Below are 22840 nucleotides of genomic sequence, written 5' to 3' on the forward strand. Positions count from 1 at the left end.
ATACAACCCACTACCATAGTATTGCTAGCAAATTTATAGAATGGCAAATCATGTGAATAATCTGGAAAGACAAGCTGGTGAACGGGGAGATACCTTCTGCTCAATGAGAACTGTGATGTGCATCATATTGTCTACATCCACTGCAGATTCAGTCAAAACATTCAGAATGGAATGCAAAAAAATTTTGGGAGGGCAAACTACAGAGCATTAGAAAAATGCAGGGAATGAGTTTCGTGAGATGGATGGCACAGGCAGGATGGGTTGGATGGCCTCGTTTAGCAGCTTCCTGAGATTACCTGTCATTTTCCTGAGGTGGGGCTGTTCTGGCTGGTGTCTGATCGAGGCTCTTCCTGCAGTATCTGGTGAAAGGGAAAGTGAGTGACAGGTGTCCAAGGGAGTTCTCTTTCCCCTGGGATTGGGAGGCTGACACTCCTGGCAAGGAGAGTGACTCTGTAACCTGCCATTCCAAACGGTGCATTCTCTCCCTCTCTTCCCCAGCTTAACGGATAAACAGTCTCAGTATTGCCCATACCTGCTACAGTTACAGGTAGCCCCTGAACACCACTGATAATTTGATTTTAATTTCATAGTAGATTGCTTGATTCATGGCTTGTCAGGCTATAGCTTGACTCATGTAATGGGCTTTCGTTCAGAATGAAAAGTGGAATGACATCGCTCATTATTCCCCCTGCTTGTTATCAGTGCTGTGCTGAGGACAGGGGCCTCTGTGAGCTGGGACAGTCCATTGACACATGAGTGATGCTGCAAATTAATCACTAGACCTGGAGAGGATTGGAAGTGGGAGTGGGGAGGGGTGGATGGGGGAAGGTGTAGTGGGGTGGGGGAGGCTGTCAGTGGGTGCTGGCTCCCGATTTTCGACAAGGAATGTGCAAGGAGTTATGAACTGCTTGCAACGTTTCCTATCAGTTAATGTCAAATCATTTTTTTGGCCCCATCCACACTGAAAATAGTGCAATAAAAATTCCTTTGTCAAACTGTCGCTTCACTGCATCTGAAACGACAAACACCATTGGGCAGCGGGAAAGTGAATAGAGGTTTTATGTAAATTGGTATTTAATCAGCATCAAAACAGCTGTGATATAGGGCTGGTGTGTCCATTCTGGTTATCGCAGCATTTGAAGTTTAGTGTGAAAACATTCCACTTTACAAAATAAATTGTAACTGGCGCCTCGCACAGAGCGACAGAAGTGAGTGGTTAAAATACGGAGCCCCATTTATCTTGGCCCATTGTACACAGGATGGGGGGAGGGGCACATTAGAGGAACACATCCAGACCCTAAAGTGCAATCCAGCCTGACCAAAAGGGAAACAATCCCTTGCATTTCTATAGCACCCATCACCATCTCTGGGTCTCTCGAAGCATCTCACACTCGAATCGATTGAAGTGTGGTCACTGTTGTGTGAAATTTGTGTGCAAGGTCCCACAAACGGCAGAGGCCCTTCACGATGATTCGGAGCGAAGGAGGATGAGAGGCGACTTCACAGAGGTCTACAAGGTTATGAGAGGCCTAGATAAGGTGGACACCGTTTCCCCCGGTGCAGGAGCAGCAAACACTGTACAAAGTGAAGGGGGGGAAGGTTTAGACAAGGGCGTATCTATGGAAAACACCACGTATGGCAAGCACTGAAATGACGCCCCTGTCCAAACATCTGACACCCATCTTGTAGATAACTTTACCATAATATCAGCTCAAAAATACAAGTCAATCTCATTAATCATCTCATTAACAAATGATGAAAATTATAACTGCACCTTCCTTGCTGATGCAAATTGGTCTATGTGATCAAAGTCCATTTTTTCAGTTACTTTCTACACTCAGCAGAGCAAGATCACAGGGTCTGCCTTGAGCCATATGGAGGCTCTCAAATATGGAAGTATTAGTTTTAACTTGCTGAATGATCCCTCACAGCTGGCAATGGAAACTGCGATGGGTCACATTATCTGAATAGAAATGCGAAGACTGGGAAAGACGCTCTCATCTCCATACTGAACAATAAATTAGAGAAGCTTCTTCGGGTCTTGATATTTTCAGATCGGGTCACCTTGATAGTAACATTCTGCAATCCAAAATTTCTTCATATCGCTGCTGTCCATCAACATCAGAGCTGCACAATTCACTCAAACTTTCACACTTCTTGAGGTCGTTACTGTCAGTGCCGTAACACAGTCCCTCGACATCGAGAAGGAATCCAAACTTGGCTCCCAGCTCTGTATTTTTAACCTAATAATTTATATAAGTGGTTTAACAATCTGCCCATCCTAGTGTTTCTCACCCATGATAATCAAAGACAGATCATACATCTGAAGAAAATTCTTTTTTCACTCTCCGAGGATGTCATATCTGACTTTAATAGAAACTGCTCAGTGGCGTTCCCTCTTCAAGTGGTGCCCAGGGCACATGCCATGCCTTAGATGTGCTACTGGGTTTAGTTGTGGGTGCCTGGAATGCATTGCCAGGGGTGGTGGTGGAGGCTGGAACAAAAGGAGCATTTAAGTGACACTTTGGCTCATGGATGGAAGTAGGTCATGAGGTAGGGTGGACTTGGTTTCCTTTAGGTATATATGTTGGTACAACATCAAAGGCCCTGTAATGTTCTATGTTCTAAGATGCTGTTGCCCACTCTTGGAGCTTCCTGCCCAAAGTTGATGCCTGATTGAATTCCTGACTTGAAGCTCTCCACCTTTTTCTCTCCCTTAATGTGCCACCTCATCTACCAGTGATCCACTTCTGTTCCTCACCTCCATCACTATCTCCCATCGTCCCTCGTGTTCACCTGACTTCCCCGAACCTATCTTTGCTGTTATCACTCTCCATGGATCTTCACAACCCCCTGCTCAGGCAGAAATTTGCTCCTGATATATATCAGCAAGATCTAGTAGGTTAAGTGAGTGGTTTCGATCTCTCTTAGATGGTTTTGTATTGTTGAAGCCTGCAATCAGGGCACTCTTCCGTTTTCCTCAAGAAGAGTCTGCCCTCAGGCTCTCCTGTGCAGGTCGGACTCCACTTCCAGTGTCATATATAAATCTGCTTTGTACTTCCTCATGCTGTTATATTCTTTCAGTAATGTGGAGATCAGAACTATTCGCAGGTCTTTTGAGTCACTGTTCCCCATCCAGTGTTTCTGGAAATAACGTTCCTGGGATGTAACCATTGTTAGTGAGATCTCAGGAAGGCCATGAACAGATTCTGGGACATTCCACATCACACTTGACTAATCAATGATCCTGACCTCTGGTCTTCAAAACCTAACATGGTTCATGTTCATTGTTACGCACCAGGAAGCAGTGCTAATGTTTGTTTTGCAAGCAGACCAGTTAGACATCTCTGACAAAGTGCAAGATGCAGCACAGAAGTGCAGAGATTTTACATTTATAACATTTTCATCTTAAATATATCCAATGATGCAGGCTCCACTGCCCTCAGGGGCAGAGGATGCCAGAGATACACCACACTCAAAGAATATTCTATGCACTTCACTTTCAAGTAAACTGTCCCTTACCATGTCCCCTGATCATGACTCTCCCAATAATGAAAATATCTCAACATCTATTCTATCCAGCCTCCTGAGGACCACATATATTTGAATAAAGAGACCTTTCATTCTTCTAAACTCCAATAAATACAAACCCAAACCATCCAACCTCTCTTGATAAGTGAACCGTCTGATGCTAGGAGTTAGCCGGCGGTTTCTCCTTGGGACTGCCTCAATGCTACGATTGTCTTTTATAGGGAAGGGGACTCACTGACACCCTGTATAACTGTAACACCACCTCGCTATTCTTAAATGCCAACGGCTTCACAATAAAGGCCAACACCCCGCTCACCTTCTTTAACCACTTGGACCTGCCTGTTAACTTTTTGTGATTCATACCTGGATCCCTCAGAACTTCCCTCACTTGCAGTCTCTCCACTTAGATAACCCATCTTCAGATTCCTCTTAAGCACGTGCACAACCTCACCCTTTCCCACATCCAGTTGCAGGTTTTCACCCAGTCACTTCATCTACCGACATCCCGTTGCAGAATCACCATGACCTTGTCACAACCTTCCATTGATTTTTGTATAATCAGCAAACTGATATTTTGTTCCCTCCCCAGGGACATTAATGCAACTAGCCTACAACAGTGGGCCAAGAGTCACTTGCTGGGGTACTCTAGTGGTTACACCCCTCCAGGCTGAACAGAAACCATTTATTCCAACTGTTTTCTCAGTGACAGTCAGTTTTCAATCTATAGCTTGGGCTCTTCATTTAAACACCATCCTCTTACATGGCAGCTCGTCAAATGCCTTTGGAATCCTGAACATGTTGTTCTCTTTCAACTTTCTGCCGCATCCTTAAAGTTGAACAAATTTGTCAAGCATGCATTACCTTTCAAGATTATTTTATTGTCATGTAACAAAAAAAATGTGATAGTACACAAAATTTCCTTATGTCTAGCATAAAGCAGGCAAAGATTAACTGTCAGCAAAAATTGCTGTGCGCCCCTTACAGAGAAAGAGAAGCAAAAGAGAGTCCCACTAGAGCCACTGAATACCCATGGCTTCACCTCCAGCGCTCCCGCAGCCCCTGCAGCCACACGGCCTTCAGTGTAGACCATCAGCAACCCAAGCTCCAGCTGCACATCTCTGATACAATCAGGAAGCCTCCAGCACCCTCTCGCATCTTGGTTCCAATTCCTGGTACCTCTTCAGCAAATTTCAAGCCAGTTTCCAGCAGTCACCCTCGATCGCAATCAACAACAGCCCACAGCCTGCACGGGTTCCTTGCCTCGTGCCACCAACAGCCCCAGCGCCTGTGTGGTCTTCAGCCTCAGAGCCCCTAACGGAGCCGTCGCCATGGTCACCGTCCCATGGGTCACCTCTGGCTTCTTCTCAAACAGGGGGTGTTACCCTGTTTTCTGGGGCCCTGCGCCTTTCTTCCACTTCCCCGGAATCTGAAACCCCTTGAGGCAGCTTTCGATCATTGGTCCCTCCAACTTTGGCCTAGAGCCCGCAGTTACGGGATTTTAAAATAAATCGATTGCCGAGGTTTGATTTTATTCAACTTTATTAAATGATTCCTTGGTTCCTCTTTGATTATTGACTCCAACATCTAGATGGTAACTTCAATAAATGGGCTTTTTGAACAAGGAAGTCGCATTTTGATAGCACGAGCCCATGGACTGGGAGGGCCGATTACTGTGCTGTATCTCTAAATTTAAACAAAAATTAAGGGAGTCACTTTGGCTCTTTTCCAAGCTTCTGATCCCCTTCCTGTATTTGCAGAGCTGAAAATTTTCAATCACAGGGTCCACAATCTCTGCAGTCATCTCCTTTAAACCCTTGGATGGAGGTCATCAGCTTTTAGTGATTTATCTGCCATCACCCCTGCAAGTTACTTTTCTGTGACTGGTATTTTTACAAGTTTCTCCTGAGACGAGAAATTAGCCCATGTATTTTATTGCGAATACTTGCAGTGTCCTCCACGGTAAAGATTGATTTTTTTTTAAAAATGATTGAACAGATGTATATGTCTGCGAGTAAAACCACTGGTGTTCAAGACAACCCCTAGAATTTCCACTTGAAATGTAGGTTTTGAGCTATACTCACTGTATAAGATTGCCCCAAGTCTGGCACTTACCGCTGAGAGCTTATATATCTGTAATTATTCTTCCCAAAGTCTTATTGTCACCTAAATTAAGGCAATTAGTTTATTTCCACCGATACTTTTATTCTTTGGTAGATTATAGTATAATTACCATTTAGAGCTCGTATTGTTTCCAATTACAAGAGGTATTTTATAGTTGTCACGGTGAACTCGTGTGTGACACATCGCAATGTGTTGCCACTCTCAGCCGAGGGAATAAAATGCATCGTTTCTCAGCACACTGTGGTGCATCCACGTGGCCACTGTGATCCTGGGCTGAATTCCAGGAAAAAAAAAGCCGAATGGGAGCGATGTCAATGGATGCATGTACTCATGTCCGATGGTACATACACTGAAGAAGTCCACAAAATGAAATGCATAAACACTTCTTCTGTTGACTTAATGTGCTTCATTTGATAAATACGAGTTGCCACAATGTTACTGCTGATTTCCCCCCCCCCCACACAGTGAACCTGGCGGCAATCGTCATTCTCCACCAAGGAAACTCGGCCACAGGATATTAAGATTTGGATGTTTTACTTGGCATATAAGACAACCCCTAGTTTAGAAGGTGATTTTTTAAGGTTCTTAGTTTCCTGTTATTAATTTGCCAAATCCATTCTCCAAGGTCCCACATCTACCTTAGCTGCCTCCTTCCTATTTATATCTACATAGAAACTCTTACTTTGTGTTTTGCAATTACATACATTTTCTCTCAAAATAATTTTCTCCCTTTTTCGTTGCTGAATCCTCCAGCTCCTTCCCGCCCTTGCCACTTTGTATACTGTACCTTTAATGACTTCCTTCATTACCACCAGATTGTGCCTCTTTCAAATGGAATCCCTCTTTCAAATTGGGATAAATTCCTGCTATTCTCGACCAAATGAATATTTGCAACTGTTCATCTACCAACCTTTCTCTGGTGCTTATTACTATCCAGGTTCATCTTTTTAATTTTAATTTTTTTAAAAATTTAGACATACAGCACAGTAACAAGCCATTTTGGCCCACGAGTCCGTGCCACCAAATTTACACCCAATTAACCTACACCCCCCACCCCCCCGGTATGTTTTTGAACGGTGGGAGGAAACCAGAGTCCCCAGAGAAAACCCATGCAGACACGAAGAGAATGTACAAATTACAGACAGTGTGGAATTCAAACCTCAGTCCAGTCCTGATCGTTGGCACTGTAAAGGTGTTGCGCTAACTGCTACACCAACTGTGCACCCTCGCACATTATAATTGCCCTTGTTTAAGTTGAAAACGGCGGTTTTGGTCTGTGTTCCCCACCCTCAAACTGTACCTCAATATCATCATATCGTGGTCCCTAATTCCTTGGGAATCTTTAACCACAAGATATCTTATTAATCATTCCTTATCACTCATTATCATATCTAAAATAGTCTATTCCTCGGAAGGTGTTGTAACATACTGTTCTAATAATCTGATCAGCATGTGCAAAATTATCAACTATTTTAATTTATATAATGTCCTTAACATTGCAAAACATCCCAAAGAGCTCCACCGGAGTGTTTTCCAGGAAGAAAACATCAAACCCCAGGAGTTATTTGACATGAGTAAAAGACAACAAAATAGATTTTATAGTGACTGAAAAAAGTATAGAAGTAGAGAGGGAGTTATTTTGAGAGGAAATCCCAGAGCTCAGGGCCCAACAGATGTAACTCTATCTGTGAATGGTGGGGAGTGGACAATTTTAGGGAGTTACAAGATGAGTAGGCTTAACTATAAGGTGAGGGGGGTGGGATTTAGAAGGGAGGTGAGGGGACAGTTCTTCACTCAGGGGCTGGTGGGCACATGGAATGAACTGTCACACAAAGTGGTGAGGCAGAGATGTCAGCTTCCTTTAAGAAAGAATACATGGATGGGAAGGGATTGGAGGGATATGGGCCTAATGTGGGCAAAAAGGAAGGCATGTTTTTCAGCATGAACAAGCTGGGCAGGTTGGGGGGGGAGCAAATTGAGTGCCCAAAAGAACAAGAATTTTTTTTTTTTAAATTAAGGCACTACAAGGCTGGTGTTTAGTATATGTCAGTGAGCTCTAGGGATAGGACTGTGTGAATCAAGGCACAGACAGCAGATTTCAGGATGATCCTCCAAGGTATATCTAAACACCCACTCCACATATTGTCTGTCATAATATACTCCTGCAATTACAATTCACCATATCTGTTAGCTTAATAACCAGTCCTGACAGACTGTCGGAAAGGTCAGAAACAGGGTGCTTTATATTCAGGGTAGCAAGTACTTTCATTTAATTGAAAATTGATTGTCAGGGGGAAGTTATTAAGGGTGATTACTGTCTTGAGAACACAGTGATTGGATTTATGCAAATCAGTGCATTCTCCAGGTATGATGCTGAATGCCACAATGTCCCACGCAGTTTGACAGTAGGTAGAACCAGTTACCTTGGTAACTTTTTAATTTAGGGTTGCACAGTGGCTGTTTAACACGACTGGGAAACGTTAACTGTTGGGGTTGTCAGACTGAGTTTTACTACTTTGAACTCAGGGGGCTGTGAATATCTTTTTTATTAATTATGATTCCTGATAGGATCATTTTCTTTTCAAATTGTGGAAGTTATTCCAAGCAGCAGAACTTACTCTGAATCTGGAGGTTGGGAGCTAAATTGCGCAAACACAATTTAACCCTACATGTGCATCTAATGTGACGTACATCTCCCCCTAAGATACTGAGCCTTTTAGCGCAGGGAGATCCCAGTAATTCTGTTTCCAGGAGACAATTCCCAAGAAACGTGCTTTCAGCAGAGCTGGACACGAACAGGGGAAAACAAAAAAACATGGGGCAGGATGTCAGGGGCAGATCAAATTGTCACTGAGCACAGCAGGCGACAGACGTGATAACAGGACCTTTCATACATGCCCATGTGAATGTTTCCTGTGGCTTTTGATTGTGAGAGCCAGAACAGTACAAACTTCTCTTCTACAGGTCTCATCTGAAATGCAACAGGGCCACAATTCTTGGGCTGCTCAGGCTGAAATTCCTGCCTGGTTGCTGTGCCAGCCTGCAGTGTGCTTAGCCCTGAGTGAGTTAAAGTGTCCGATGAACCAGAAACACAACAGCCTAACCCTGTGAGGACAGTAGCTTCAACCAGTGACCCACCAGTCAATCAGCAGTGAATAGCAAACAGAACCTCCATTATCCAACCACTGACGCCATTTCACCCAACACACTCTGGTCACTGACATGACTCAATAAAAACTCACCGCAGGCAACAACGAGCAAAGGTTATTTTTGAACATTACAATAACAATGTTATTCAGTAGGGGAGAACGAAGTCCATTAATACAGAACTGTTCACAGGCTCAGGTTATCCTAAAGCACTTTAAAGGTTCAGTTACTGTTGTACTGGAGGATATGCCACAGGTAATTTGTACACACCAATATCCCACAAAGAGTGTATCTGCTTTAGTCAATTTGATCAAGGGGGTGTGGTGGACACAGGACATCAGTACTCTTCAAGTAATGCAGTGGAATGTTTGACATTGACGTTCAGAAAGCAGGGACCGAAGCCTCAGCGTTCCCCCGTGGAGTTCAACCGCTCTGTCCGAATGCCGTCGTCCTTAATCACCCATTAAAGGAGCCGATGGTTTATTTTAAAATCCCGCAGCATCTGGACCCAAGATGACGGCACCTATGATCGGCAGCGGCCTCAATGGGGTTGCAGATTCTGGGGAAGCATAGGACTGGAATAGGGCATCAGAAAACAGGGAGACCAATAACCCCCCCCCCCCCCAAAACCCCCATTTGAGAAGGAGATGCATGCTTCAATACATCCATCAATATAGGAATTAGTAAATCCTGAGATTCTTTATAAAACTCAGAAGTAAAACCATCCTCTCCTGGAGATTTCCCACCAGGCATTGATCGCAATGCATCCCTCACCTCTGTAACAGTGAAAAAGGAGTCTAAATCCTTAATATCTGTATTCTTCAAAGATGGTAAAGCCAATCAGACAAAAAAGTATCAATTTTGACATTATCTTCCAATACTTCACAAGTACACAATTTCTCATAAAATAAACAAAATTCATCATTAATTTCCTGAGGCTTGTAGGTAATTAGCGAGTCACATCTAATAGCATTTATTGTTCTTGAGGCCTGTTCAGTCTTTAATTGCCTCGCTAATACTTTTTGGGCTGTTTCACCCAATTCATAATAATGCTGTTTAGTCCTCTGCAGTAACTTCTCAAATTTTTAAGTTTGTAATGAATTATACCACAATTTCAAATTAGTTAAACAAACTTTTTTTTTTAGCTTCTGTAGAATCCCGCTGCAAATCTTTTTCCAAAAATCTTTCTCCTTCTCTAATTTATTACTCTCAGCCAAATGTTTTTTTAAATTTTAGCTGTATAACTAATAATCTGTCCCCGCAAATAAACTTTCAAAGCATCCCATAAAACAAATTTACTACCAACCAAGTCAAACTTTATTTTCAAAAACAACTGTATATGATCCCTCATAAACTTAATAAAATCAGGGTTTTTCAACAACATAGAATTAAACCTCCATCTATACACGTTCTCCAATATCTCAGAACCAGTACAGGTAATTAACAACAAAAAATGATCAGACAAAATCCTACTCTTATATTCAGCTTTAAAAATTTGTCCTTGTAACTGCGCTGATACTACAAATAAATCTAATCTCGAATAAGAGTCATGTCAAGATGAGTAAAAAGTCTTTCTCTTTAGGGTTTAATTTCCTCCAAATCTCCACTAAATTCATATCTTTCATTACTGTCATTAACTGTTTAGCCATTTTTGTTCTAACAATCGATTTTGGAGATTTATCTAACAATGGATCTAACCAACAATTAAAGTCAGCTCCAACCAAAATTTTATCATACGCTTGATTTAAATTAAGACAATCCACGGGACAGTGACTATGGCAGTGGAGCAGTGAGGGGCCCTGAGGCAGAAGGTCACATAGGCGGCAGGGCTGTTGGTGACTCAAGGTGAGGAACCCACTCAGGCTGGGCTGGGCTGCTGGCGACTCTGGTCAAGAGACTTGCACCAGGCTGTGGACTGAGGAAGACTGGCTGAAGGGGTACCGGGTATCGGAACCAAGATGCAAGTGGGTGCTGAAGGCTTCCTGATCATGTCAGTCATATGCATCTGGAGCTCGGGTTGTTGATGGTTTGGACTGAGGGCTGTGTGGCTGCTGAGACTGCGGGAGTGCTGGAGGCGAAACCATGGACATTCAGTACCTCTGGAGGAATTCTCTTTCCTGATGGCAGCAGCGAGAACAGAGCATGTGCTGGACTGTGTGGATCCTTGATGATTACAGCTGCTCTCCAATGGCAGCGTTCCCTGTAGATGTTCTCGATGTGGGGAGAGTTTTGCCTGTGATGTCCTGGGCTGTGTCCACTACCTATTGCAAGGCTTCACACGCAGGGATATTGGTGTCCCCGTACCAGACCTTGATGCAGCTGGTCAGCACACTTTCCACCACACCTCTGTAGAAATTTGCCAAGGTTTCTGGTGTCATACCAAACTTCTGAAAACTCCTGAGGAAGGAGATGTGCTTTCTTCACGATGCCACCAGTGTGCTGATTCCAGGAAAGATCCTCAGAGATAGTGACTCCCAGGAACCTAAATTTGCTCAGCATCCTCACCTCTGATTTCCCCCAATGATCACTGGATTGTGTACCTCTGGCTTTTCTTTCCTGAAGTCAACAATCAGATCCTTAAGTTTTGGTGACATTGAGTGCAAGGATGTTATTGGTGCACAATTCAGCCAAGTTTTCAATCTCCCTCCTGTACGCTGACTCATCACCTTTCTTTATACAACCCATTTCAGTGGTATAATCAGCAAATTTGTAGATGGTGTTACTGTCATACTGAGCCACAGTCGTAGGTGAGTAGAGCAGGGGGCAAAGAACACAGTCCTGTGGTGCTCCAGTACTGATGGAGATTGTGGAGGCGTTCTTGCCAATCCTCACTGATTGTGGTCTGGAGTTGAGGAAATCCCCTTTGAATCCCAGGTCTTGGAGTTAGCTGATCAATTTTGAAGGGATGATGGTGTTAAATGTAGAACTGTAGTCAATAAAGAGCATCCTGATGAATGCATAATTACTGTCCAGGTGTTCTAAGGTTTTGTGTAGAGCCACTGAGATGTCATCCACAGTAGACCTATTGCTACAATAGGCGAACTGGAACATATCCATGTCACTGCTCAGACAGGAGCTAATATGCTTCAACACCAGCCTTTTTAAAACACTTCATCACTGCTGATATACTACTGGTTGATAGTCATCATCGATCGCCATGATAATCTTGAATTCAGCTGGAGTGCTACCCAACTCACCTCCACCATTAGGAAATACTTTGATCGTCTGGTGATGGAACGCATCTGAGCATCTCCCAGAGCTGGATCCATTTCACCTATAGAAGAATCCATTCCACAGATGTCCCTTTACTCCATCCTGGCCCACCTGGAGAACAATGTCTCATATGCCAGGCTGCTGTTCATTGACTTCATCTCAGCATTTAACACAATTATTCCCCAGAGGCTGGTGGAGAAGCTATCCTCACTGGGATTCAACACCTCTCTCTGTAACTGGATTCTAGACTTCCGAACAGAAATATTACAATCTATTTGGTCGGTAGCAGAACATCAGCACCATTACGCTGAGTACTGCCACACCTCAGGGCTGTGTGTCCACCCTGCACCTGTTCATGCTACTGATGCATGACTGCATCACCAGATCCAGCTCCAACATCAAGTTTGCAGATGACACAACTGTAGTTGGCCTCATCAGCAACAACGATGAGTCGCACTGCAGAGAGGGTAAAAATCTTGTGATATGGTTCAACCATATCACAACCGGAGTCTCAACGTGGACAAGATGAAGCTGTGAACCTCATGAGGACCAGTAACAACCATCCTCCACTACACATCAATATCTCTGTAGTATAAGAGAGAGTGGAGAGCACTAAGTTCCTTGGAGTTCACAACTCGTGACCTTTCGTGGCTTCTCAACATCTCCTCACTTATTAGGAAGACACAACAGTGACTGTACTTCCTGAGAAGACTAAAGCGGGCAAGGCTACCGGCCACTGGGCGCCATCAGGTCAACCTTTTTACAGGAGCTTTACCGATTGTGCCTTGGCCAGCTGCATCACAGTGTGGTACAGTCACTACTGAGAAATGGATCAGAGGTCAATCCACAGGACCATAAGAGTGGCAGAGAGAATCACTGGAGTCTCCCTCCCCTCTCACATCGACATGATCTGCCAGGATCATTGTCTGAAGAGGGTGCGCAAATCATTGAGGATCTTTTTCACCCCACACATAGCATCTTTCAGCTGCTCCCATCAGTAAAGGGTTACAGAGTATCAGAGCCAGGATCACCAGGCTGAGGAACAGTTTCTTCCCACGGGCAGGAAGAATACTGAACGACCAAAGGAACTGCTCACACTAACCCTCTGAGACTCATGTTTACAAAACAATAGTGGTCCCCCTTATCCAGTTACAGAGAGAGACGGAGAGAGACCACATTCACATAACTTTTATGTGTGTATAGGAAATAATATATATAGGGTTTGGTATTATCTGTGGTTTCAGGCATCGCTGTGGGTCTTGTAACATACCCCCCATGGATAAGTGGGGACTACTGTACTTATTTATTTATTTGTACAAATGAATACTTGTCCTGCATCTGTATTGTCTACCTGTTGGTCTGTGTGTTTTGCACTGAGGACTGGAGAACACTGTTTCATCAGGTTGTACTTGTGCAATCAGATAACAAACTTTAGACTTGAGTGGGTACTCTCTCCATTGGAGTGCTGAACTTACACCTCCAGCCTACATTACATGAAGAACCCCTGATACAACAGGTTAACAAACACAATTCAATAGCAAATCAGACAAGTTTTCAGATGAACTATCTCCGTGCAACTGCGCTCAGCATAAAACCTTGAATTTTAGAGCATTAGCAATTACTTTGTCCTGGGGTCACATGAAGATAGTCTGACTGTAGACTCTCTCCTGCCTCAGTCTGCTCCATCTTCTACTGTTGGTCTATCATAACCATCTCCCAGTGACCAACTGAAGAGGAAACTGCTATCCAATTGGATTCCTCCTGGTGTGCTTGTCCCTTTTTGTAACCCTTTATTGACTTGCTCAATAAAAAGCTTTGGGGATTGGGAAGGTTGAGAGGGTTTTGGACCAATTGCAGGTAAATGAGACGAGCTTGGTCAAGTTATCTACCCAAGCTCAGTATGAATTAGTTGGCTGAAGGGCCTATTTCTACGCTGTAATTATAACTAATGAGTTTGAGAGGAGACCCACTCCCTCTGAATACCAACCATTCCACTGCATTTTTTAAAAATAAAAAGGTAAAGGTTCCATTATTGTCACGTAATACATTTAGAATGTAACTAAATTTTTTTTTAAACTTTTGTCTACCGTAAGGCAGACAGAGAGTCGCCACTTTGTCCAGCACCCCTCACAGAAACCTACAACACCTGGTGATCCAAGGTGGTCTCCTCTCCAAGTACTAACCAGTCCTAAGCCTACTTAGCTTCTGAGATCAGACAATCTCAGGTGTATTCAGGCTATTAGGTGTGTTTCAGTGCTGACATCCAGTCTACCAGTGCCCATGAGACCATGGACCTCAGGCAGATTCTATAGCTAATGGCAAATTCTATAGCTAATGGCCAGCTGATCATTATACTGCCAAGGTATTCACTTTCCCTGAAGTATAAAAGTTCTCCACTCAACCCCCAATGTCTGTGGTTAACCCTGAGATGTGGGTGATGAGCCACCTTCTTCAACTGTTGCAGCCCAAGAGATTATGATGTTCTATGTTGTGGAAACAGATGAACAAGAGGCCATTCAGCCCCACATATTTGTTTTGCTGCTTACTTAGTTCATGCCTGACACACACACATCTCAATTCCAACTCCAGTACAGCTTTAACAAGCTAGCATACTTGGGACTTAAAGGGGGCCCAGAGCATTTTGATGTCATTTCCATTAATATCTTAATACATACTGAGTTTTTAAGCTATTAAACACATTATAATTGGAACTCTTTTACTGGTGTAGTTTAAATAATGTGAGCCAGGGTCCTGCTGTGTGGGAGGGGAGCATGGCCTCTGGGGAATGGTCCAGAGCACAGTAGATCTCAAGAGGGGAGAACAGGCAGATCACAACTAGTTACCTAATTAGTTATCAAACCACTGGCAGTTGGTACATGGAACGAACTGCCAGAGGAGTTAGAAGCAATGCAGTTACAAGATCAAAAAGCCATTTGGACAGGCACTTGGATAAGAAACTAGTAGAGGGGTAGGGACTGAATGTGGACAAATGGAATTATTGTAAGTGGGCACTGCAATCTACAAGGTGGGACCAATGGGCCTGCTTCTGTGCTGCACACATCTCTAACTCCAGGACCAAAACCTTGTGTTGTAGCTGCCCTTCAGTAGATCAGTTAAATAAACCATCACTTCAGACCTGTGCATGCTGTATTGACAAAGCTGGCAGAACATTTATTTGGCACATTAGTGTAAGCAAATTAAGTGTCTGCAATTAAAAAAAACATCCTTAACTTGATGGTGCTGTAATACAGGTGTGCGCCACTTCACGTGTCCGTGGTCCAATAGGGTTATAATGGAGAATGCGAGAACAGGACATAGCAGATGTAACCGGAACTGAAGAAGAGGTAAGGGAAAAGGAAACTGCAGAAGGAGAAGAACAGGTGCAGAAGAGGTTCACTGTTAAGGGGTTAACCAAATTCTTTGTAGACCTTAACAACTTGCTGAAAATTGCTGTTGGACCCAAACACTGAACGCTTTCCACTGATCGAGAGGGATGCTCATGCAGTGTTTGCTGCATATAAAGAAATTTATGAAGAAAATGATAAAACAAACAAGACTGGGCATCTTCCTGAAGAAGCCAACACCTCCCCAAGAAGAGCCTCAGCCAGGTCCTTCAGGCATTACAGAGTGACAGTTCATCAATGGAGGTTATTCGACCTGAAACTCTTCCAGTGGAAGACTATGAGGAAGTTGAGAGCAGAGATATGGATGATCCCGATCCACTTTGTTAACTTGTGTGTGATATAGGCTAATAAAGTGTTTACATAAAATTTTTAAAAGTGAAGAAAAAAAATTAAAGTTTAATTTATCACAAGTTCAGTATCCCATATAGTTTTGCCAAGTATATACAGTAATATGGTGTTTGCACTACACCCACATTGCAGAGTTTCACAGAACGTATTATGGACATGAAGCAGCTCATACCTGTACATCTGTACTATTATACTGAAGGATAGCATGTGGGTGTTAAACCACTGTATCAATGACTCTGCCCCCACCGATAGACCGCAACCATCAATATTACTATCAGGCATTGTTGGAACTCCAACAGAACACTGATGCTACATAAAGAGCAGAGGCAACATCTGAATCACCCGCGACTGGGCAGTATGGGCAGGAATAAGACTCATAGAACATTACAGCACAGTACAGACTCTTCGGCCCTCGATGTTGTGCCAACCTATATATTCTTACCAAAAAGACTAAACCCTTCCTAACTCCATAACCCTCTATTTTTATTTCATCCATTTGTCTGTTTAAAATTCTCTTTGATGCCCCTAATGTTTCAGTCTCCACCACCACGCGTGGCAAGGCATTCCAAGCACCCACAACTCTCAGCATAAAAAAAACCTTGCCCCTAATGTCTCCCCTAAACTTCCCTCCCTTCACTGCTCATCCATGGCTGCTTTTGGCAGAGACATTACTGTTGCAGGCATGCAATGGAACAGTATTTCAAAGCTCTCCTTTATTACACATATAGCATGGCCACAGAGAACATGTATCAATTCAGAGAAGTAAACCCATTCAACAAAGATTTAGACAAAGAATTCAATATACACCCCAGCTGAGAAAAGGGTTGACAAGCATTCAAATTTCATTTTATTACTTAGGTTTGATAATTATTGATTTTGCTATTAAGGGGACAGAATCCATCACCAAAGCAGCTGTGCAACCTGCTATGTGGTGTGTGTGTGTGTGTGTCATGTGGTTTGAAGTGCGATTGATCGTGTCCAACTCTGAATAAACGGTGCAGTGTTGGTGCCTGTGTTTCTGTGTGAAGCTTGCGAGGCCCATCATTAGGCTTATAATGCTGGAGTAAAATGCTTCACATTCTGATGGTATTCATCTCCATTCATTCTCATTTCGCCAGGGACTGAACAACCCTGGTGTGGCCTCTGGGCAGGTTTCAGTTCTGAGGTCTGAATTCATATTGAGTTACTGTTAACCAGAGAATGGTGAGTAGAGTTCACGATGTCACTCATTAACTGACACATGAATCTCCTATTACCATATATACTAAATACCTGATTTTAGTTAATACCGTGTAAAAGTCAATCCCAATTTTTGCCCCAAGTCTGGTATTTTCATATATCCACCTGTCCTCTGGAGCTCCTGACACCCTGACCGCAGACTCTCACCTAGGCCCCAGCCACCTGCCCACTGGAGCTCCTGACGCCTCGAACGTGGACTCTCACCCAGACCCCAGCCGCCCACCCATCGAAGATCCCGACACGCCAAATGTGGATTTACCACCTGTTTCTGGCCGCGGCTGTCTGCTCATCCAAGCTCCTGATGCCTCGAACAGGTACTTTCCACAGTCAAAAGTTGTACGTGTGTAATAGTGGATCCCATAAATTTTACCTTAAAAATTGGTCCATAAAAATTGACCATTTCATGCACATATATGGTAAACAATTCCCTCCCCATGAGAAGAAAACAGAATTTCATCCAATTTATTACAAAAAGTTAACAACAAACATTAATCCTGCTCTACTCTATGGTCAAAACGTTTTTTTTAAATTTCATCCATATGGAAAGAAAAGGAAATTCAACTCCCAAAACTAGTGTGGATCAGAGCACTAGAGTAGGTGAACAATCTCTCCTAAGGAGAAGCCTGGGAGATGACCCCATGTAGTGGGAGACCACGACACAGACTAGCAAGGGCCTCAGTAGCTGAAGGACCCACACAGATTGCTGGCTGCTAGAGTCCAGCTGATGGGAACCACGTTTCGAGACCAGGATTTAAGAGGGTGCTGGGGACAAGAAGGGCTCTTGACAGGTCCTGAGGCACTGAAAGCTTCAAGATCATGTCGGAAGCTTGGATTTGGGAGCTTGGGTTCGCTAGTGGCTCGGATGGGAGGCCTTATGGCTGAAGAGGCTGCGGGAAGCTGGAGGTGAATCCACTAGGTGACTCTGAAGGGATCTCCTTTGCTTCTCTTTCTCTCATTGTTGGGGGTGCCGGGCAATGCATTTGTGTGCCCTTACAGCAAGCAAACGTGAACAAGTTTGGTAAATTACATTTTGTGTATTAGTACACGACAATAAAGGAATGAGTCACCAAAGTTATGTTGCGGCAACAGGTTCCAGAATATTTTTGGACCAATTTTCCATCTACTTCATTGTGAACGGTTCACTCCACAGGCACTTAATGAATAAATAAAGGCTTGCCTAAAAGTCAGCTGTAGCCAAGTGCGGGGAAAGCAGATTAGACAAGGACCCCCATCAGGTTCACACGCCGATTCTGATACCGTTTGGAGATGTCAGTCTCAATCTGAAATAGTAAATGGAGTAAAAGGGTTTTTTTTTTTTTAAAACCAAAATGGATTGACACCGCGTCAAGGTCTAAAACAGCCACATGCTAATGTGCGGATATCTTGAAAACAATGACCGAATCCTTTTGGCTGCCCCAAGATCGCCAAGATGTTGCAGAAATGCAAGCCTGATGACACCCAGTGGTGGGAATAGCAGCTGCACAAATGCTCTACTTTAAACCGGAGCTTCACTTGGAACTTGTGCTCAAACACTCCTGTACCCACATTTGTTACTCACCAACTTTTGAAGCTCTTTCGTTCTCTGGATTAGAAGGTCAAGTTTAGGCTCAAGGTCTGCCTGTTCCTTCAGAGCTTCTTGTCTCTTCTGAACCATGAGGTGCTGCTTTTCTCTCACTGCCTCTGCCTGTTTCAGCTTCTGCTGAAGAAGTTCAGTCACACGGTCTACATACCTGTAGCATCAAAAGGGCAGCAGTGAGCAAACACGACTCTTTTGCAAAATGTAGGTAACTGTACCAGTCAATGCACACCTCTTTCTGAAAGTTTCCAGGATGCAACTCTGTCCCTCTCTCCACCCTTCAGCTTCCACTGCTCCAGTCATTGAGAACTTGTCCTCACTGCTACACCTTGCTCACAGCAACACTGTGGCAGGACTGAAGATGGCTTATTTAACAACAGTGGCATTGCAGCAATTGGCAACCTCTTGTTTTCCTGATAGCGTCCCAGGCAGTTAAGAAATTATCAGAATAAATACCATCAAAGAAAGGATGAGATACAGCAAGGCAGCGAGAGATTCCACTTCTGATATTCCCCACATGTCCCAAAGACACAAGAGTTGGCAGGCTAACTGGCTGAGATAAGTTCCCCCTGGGTGAGATTCTGACAGTAGAACAAACTGGATTCACGCGAGTGGGTTCTTTATGGTCAGCAAGTATTCAGTAGGCAAAGGGCCTGTTTTCATGCTGAATGACTACAAGATACAGAATAGTCACCATTTAACCTTTGGGGGAAGATGTCAGAGGGGCTGACAGATTACTCCAGCTCAAAGAGAACAGACTAGAACCTGAGGAAGAACAAGAGGCGGACAGGCAAACCTGGGAGAAGCATGGATCAAAAGCAGGTGACGCATCTTCACCACAGTCAGTCTCTGGACAAGATGGTCCACCACCATCAACATGGCAGTGACTTTCGCAACGTCCTGGCTCTGGACGGCAGCAGGAGCAGTTTGAAACTGGTTTATGGAGAGGATGTCTGCCTCCTCCTTCATCTCTGTGAGTCGCTGGGACAGGAAGATCTGTAACTTGCAGCAATATTACAAACAAGCAATTAGGGGAAAAGCAGTCCCCAAAATAAATCCAGTCTTGTGCAGAATTCCCAACCAGAAATTTGGTGAAGAACTCTCAGGAGCTGGTAGATTACAATGATGCAGATTTGCCCTTGTAATTTACTAGCTCACCACCCCCACCTCCTTTTCCCAACCCTCTATTCATACACACATGCGTGCCAACACCCCCACACACAGCCAAGCATGCACATGAACACATGCCCACATCCACACAATCAAGGTCTGGTGCTGCAATCATCCAAAGTTTATAGCCTTGGCAACTGAGGGCATGTCCACCAATGGTGGTGCAGTTAGAATCAGGAATGCTGATGAGGGAATGTGGGCATCCTGCAGGATTAAATTGCCTGAGGAGGTGATAGATAGGGAGGCAAGACAATGGGGGCTTGAAAACTGGAAGGAAAACATTAAATCAAGGTGTTCTTTAACCAGGTAACATGATGGGTTGGTGCAGAGATCCAGCAAGCTGCTCCATCGTCGATGTAATCACACACCCATGCTTGCTCAGTTCTGCTGGTGTTTCAGTTATACAAATACGAATGGGTTGGAGGAACCAGATTTTTAATAAATATACAAACAAAGCTTCTGCTACAGTGTAGTTCACGAAGTAACAAAACATTCAAAATAAAGCTTAAGTGAAGCTATCTTTGGTACATTTTGCTGGTTAGTTCATCACTAGAACATTGGTGGCGAGTCACCTGTTTCAATGCCTACAATTACGTGGGAAAGGTGCTTCCACTCTGCTACAGGACTGCTGACTTCCAGGATTTTAACCCAGGAACGATGAAGGAATATTAATGTATTTCCAAACCATGATAGCTTGCGACTTGGGAGAGGAACTGAGAGGCTATGGAGTTCTCATGTGCCTGCTGCACTCATTTTGGGAGATAGCTGCCAAATTATTGTTTAAGAATGAGAGCTGACCCTACTCATTATTCAAGGAGATCTGACAAGGTAAAAGCTGGGCAGTTTCAGACTAGCGGGCACGAGGTCTCAGAATGTTGCTCTCATGCTAGGTTTCAGTTAAAGAAGAAATTCTTCCCTAAAGGTTTGGAAATCTTTGAATTCCTTGCCCCAGAAAGCTACGGGGGCTGAATCCCTGAATTCATTCAAAAGCAGACTCAGGTTTTCAATGTAAGGGAATCCAGTACTTTGGGGAGAGGACAAGAAAGCGGATGAAGAACATTGAATCATCCATGATCTGACTGAATGGGAGCAGTCTTGAAGGGCCAAACAGCCTACACCTGGTTCCTTTACCCATGGTCTTTGCAACTTGGAAGATGCTGCTCAAGAACCCATAATGAGATTCAGCTGAGCATCATGTTGAGCAGGGAATGGACAACTAATTATCTGTGAATTACTGGGTATCATTAGTGCCTACGTGCTTGCATCAATCTGTCAGAGCACGACCGGCCGCACTGTGAAATATAACTGTGCAGTCAGCATGGCTGGCAGAGCACAGCCAGCAAGGCTGTTAGTGCTTACCTGTGCTTTAAATCATAAGATTATTTTTAATGCCTTACACAAAGTATTGCTATATAAATTGTTGTTATACTCTATTGTTTAGAGAATAATAACAAGCTGGTCTGTGGGTTTGTTGGAAATTTTCCCATGATCTTTTATATATTGAGCACCTAGGTCTTACTAAACCCTGCCTGCTTTTCCCCCACGCTCTTTTATACATTGAGCACATATATGCTTTATTCCCACTACAATCTCACTGTCCTGTGAGTATGTAATACGCCACTCGTGATGTCACTGCTGGCGGTGGGACCCCCATAAAATCCCAGGTTCCCAATGAACCAGGTAAATCGTGGTGCAGTGGGAAAGGTTCCACGGGTGCAGCAGGCCCGGTAAATTTGCCCACTTCCTACAAGGGATGGTGGTATGAAAGGGGGTATTACACCATTCACGCCGTCACAGAGAGATTAACGAGTTAACTCTGCCAGGCTCTGACACTTGCCCCCACCAAGAGTCAGAGCCTGGCTGATTGTTACTTGCCCTGCCCGGTTGGAACTTTTCACACTGCCAGATTATCCGCTCCGCACCCACTAATTTGACCGATTCAACCCACGTGTACTTGGCTGGTGTGAAAGTTCCTCTAACTCTAATCCCTTGTAAGCATGTCAGATTAACTTGTAAACTCATCAGCTGTTCCCATTCTGGGCCAAGAAACAAGTTTGCAGCTCCTGTGCCTGGACTGTGCTGAGACTTCACTGGGAGGAGGAGGAATCTGTCAGTAAAACATTGCAATTCTGCGATCAGAAAACAATAACGCATCATCAGCCAAGGGTTCATGCTCATCACACTCGTGGTTCTCTCGACGCAGGACAAAAACAAAACATCCTACTCAACCCTCTTGGAGTGAAGCCAAAGAGGAGCAAAAGCTGGTGGGGTTGTAGGGGGGGGGGGGTGGGGGGGGAGAAAAGACTGGGAACCAAGGTGGAGATAACAGAATAGGATGCCACAAGGACAAGGCTGGAGCCAAATCACATAAGCACTGAACTGTGGACATTTTGTTTGTCTCTATTATGGCAGGAACAGGAGGAAGACAACCTCAGGAGATTGTTGCACTGATCAGTTTGTTACTATACCTCAACTCAAACCACTTTAGTTTCATAATCCCAATGCAATGAACTCTGTTTGCCAGCACTGTCCTGTAACCCGGGGATCTCAGGCACCTCACTCTAGTTCATACAACACTGCAGCAGCACATTCTTTTTCTGAATTTCGCACTTTCTTCGGTAATTGTTTTCAGTAATGAAAGGTACCTCCATGAGCTCATTAATAAACTGGTTTCTGGTTTCTGTGTTTTCCAGGATTGTGAGTGCATCATTCCCTCTTGCCACTTCGTCATCTAGAACACAGAAATGCAATTAGTCTGGGTGCAATTATTTTAATGAGAATTAATAGAGTCTCATTCAAGCACTTGATAGTTTGGCATTGAGATGGGACTAATCTCATTAATGACAAATTTTCACTCGCAAATACTTTAAAGTTCATGAACCAAGAACCCAGGAGGAAATGTGGAAGTCTCTCAGTTATGCGCATTTCAATCCGTTATAATTCTGTAGTCAGCACTGCCACCTGGTGTGCAGAGAATGAATACTCTCTAAAGAGGGAGTTCATCACAAAGACAGGCTAATTCACCCTGCCAATCTGTTCCACCATGAATGAGCCTCTGACCTAACACCAATGACCATTTCCCCAGAAGCCT

At 43.9% G+C, this 22840-nt stretch overlaps 1 protein-coding gene across 3 annotated transcripts in view; it reads right to left on the reverse strand.

Moving 5' to 3' along the window:
- Nucleotides 1-5052: 5052 nt before the first annotated feature.
- Nucleotides 5053-22840, reverse strand: part of cdk5rap3 (CDK5 regulatory subunit associated protein 3) — a 44381-nt gene continuing 26593 nt past the window's right edge. The window contains exons 11-15 of one of the 3 annotated variants that reach the window (XM_069907083.1): nt 22395-22480; nt 19376-19581; nt 18562-18733; nt 18181-18283; nt 5053-5214 (exon numbers count right to left, since the gene is read on the reverse strand). In XM_069907083.1, coding sequence (XP_069763184.1) covers nt 18218-18283; nt 18562-18733; nt 19376-19581; nt 22395-22480 — 530 coding nt within the window. In that variant the 3' untranslated portion in view covers nt 5053-5214; nt 18181-18217. Of the gene's footprint in view, nt 5215-16457; nt 18284-18561; nt 18734-19375; nt 19582-22394; nt 22481-22840 lie in introns of those variants that run through there. The other 2 variants (XM_069907084.1, XM_069907082.1) reach the window with 2 other exon arrangements.

Source organism: Narcine bancroftii, chromosome 12 (assembly GCF_036971445.1).
Source record: "Narcine bancroftii isolate sNarBan1 chromosome 12, sNarBan1.hap1, whole genome shotgun sequence".
Classification (NCBI taxonomy): domain Eukaryota; kingdom Metazoa; phylum Chordata; class Chondrichthyes; order Torpediniformes; family Narcinidae; genus Narcine; species Narcine bancroftii.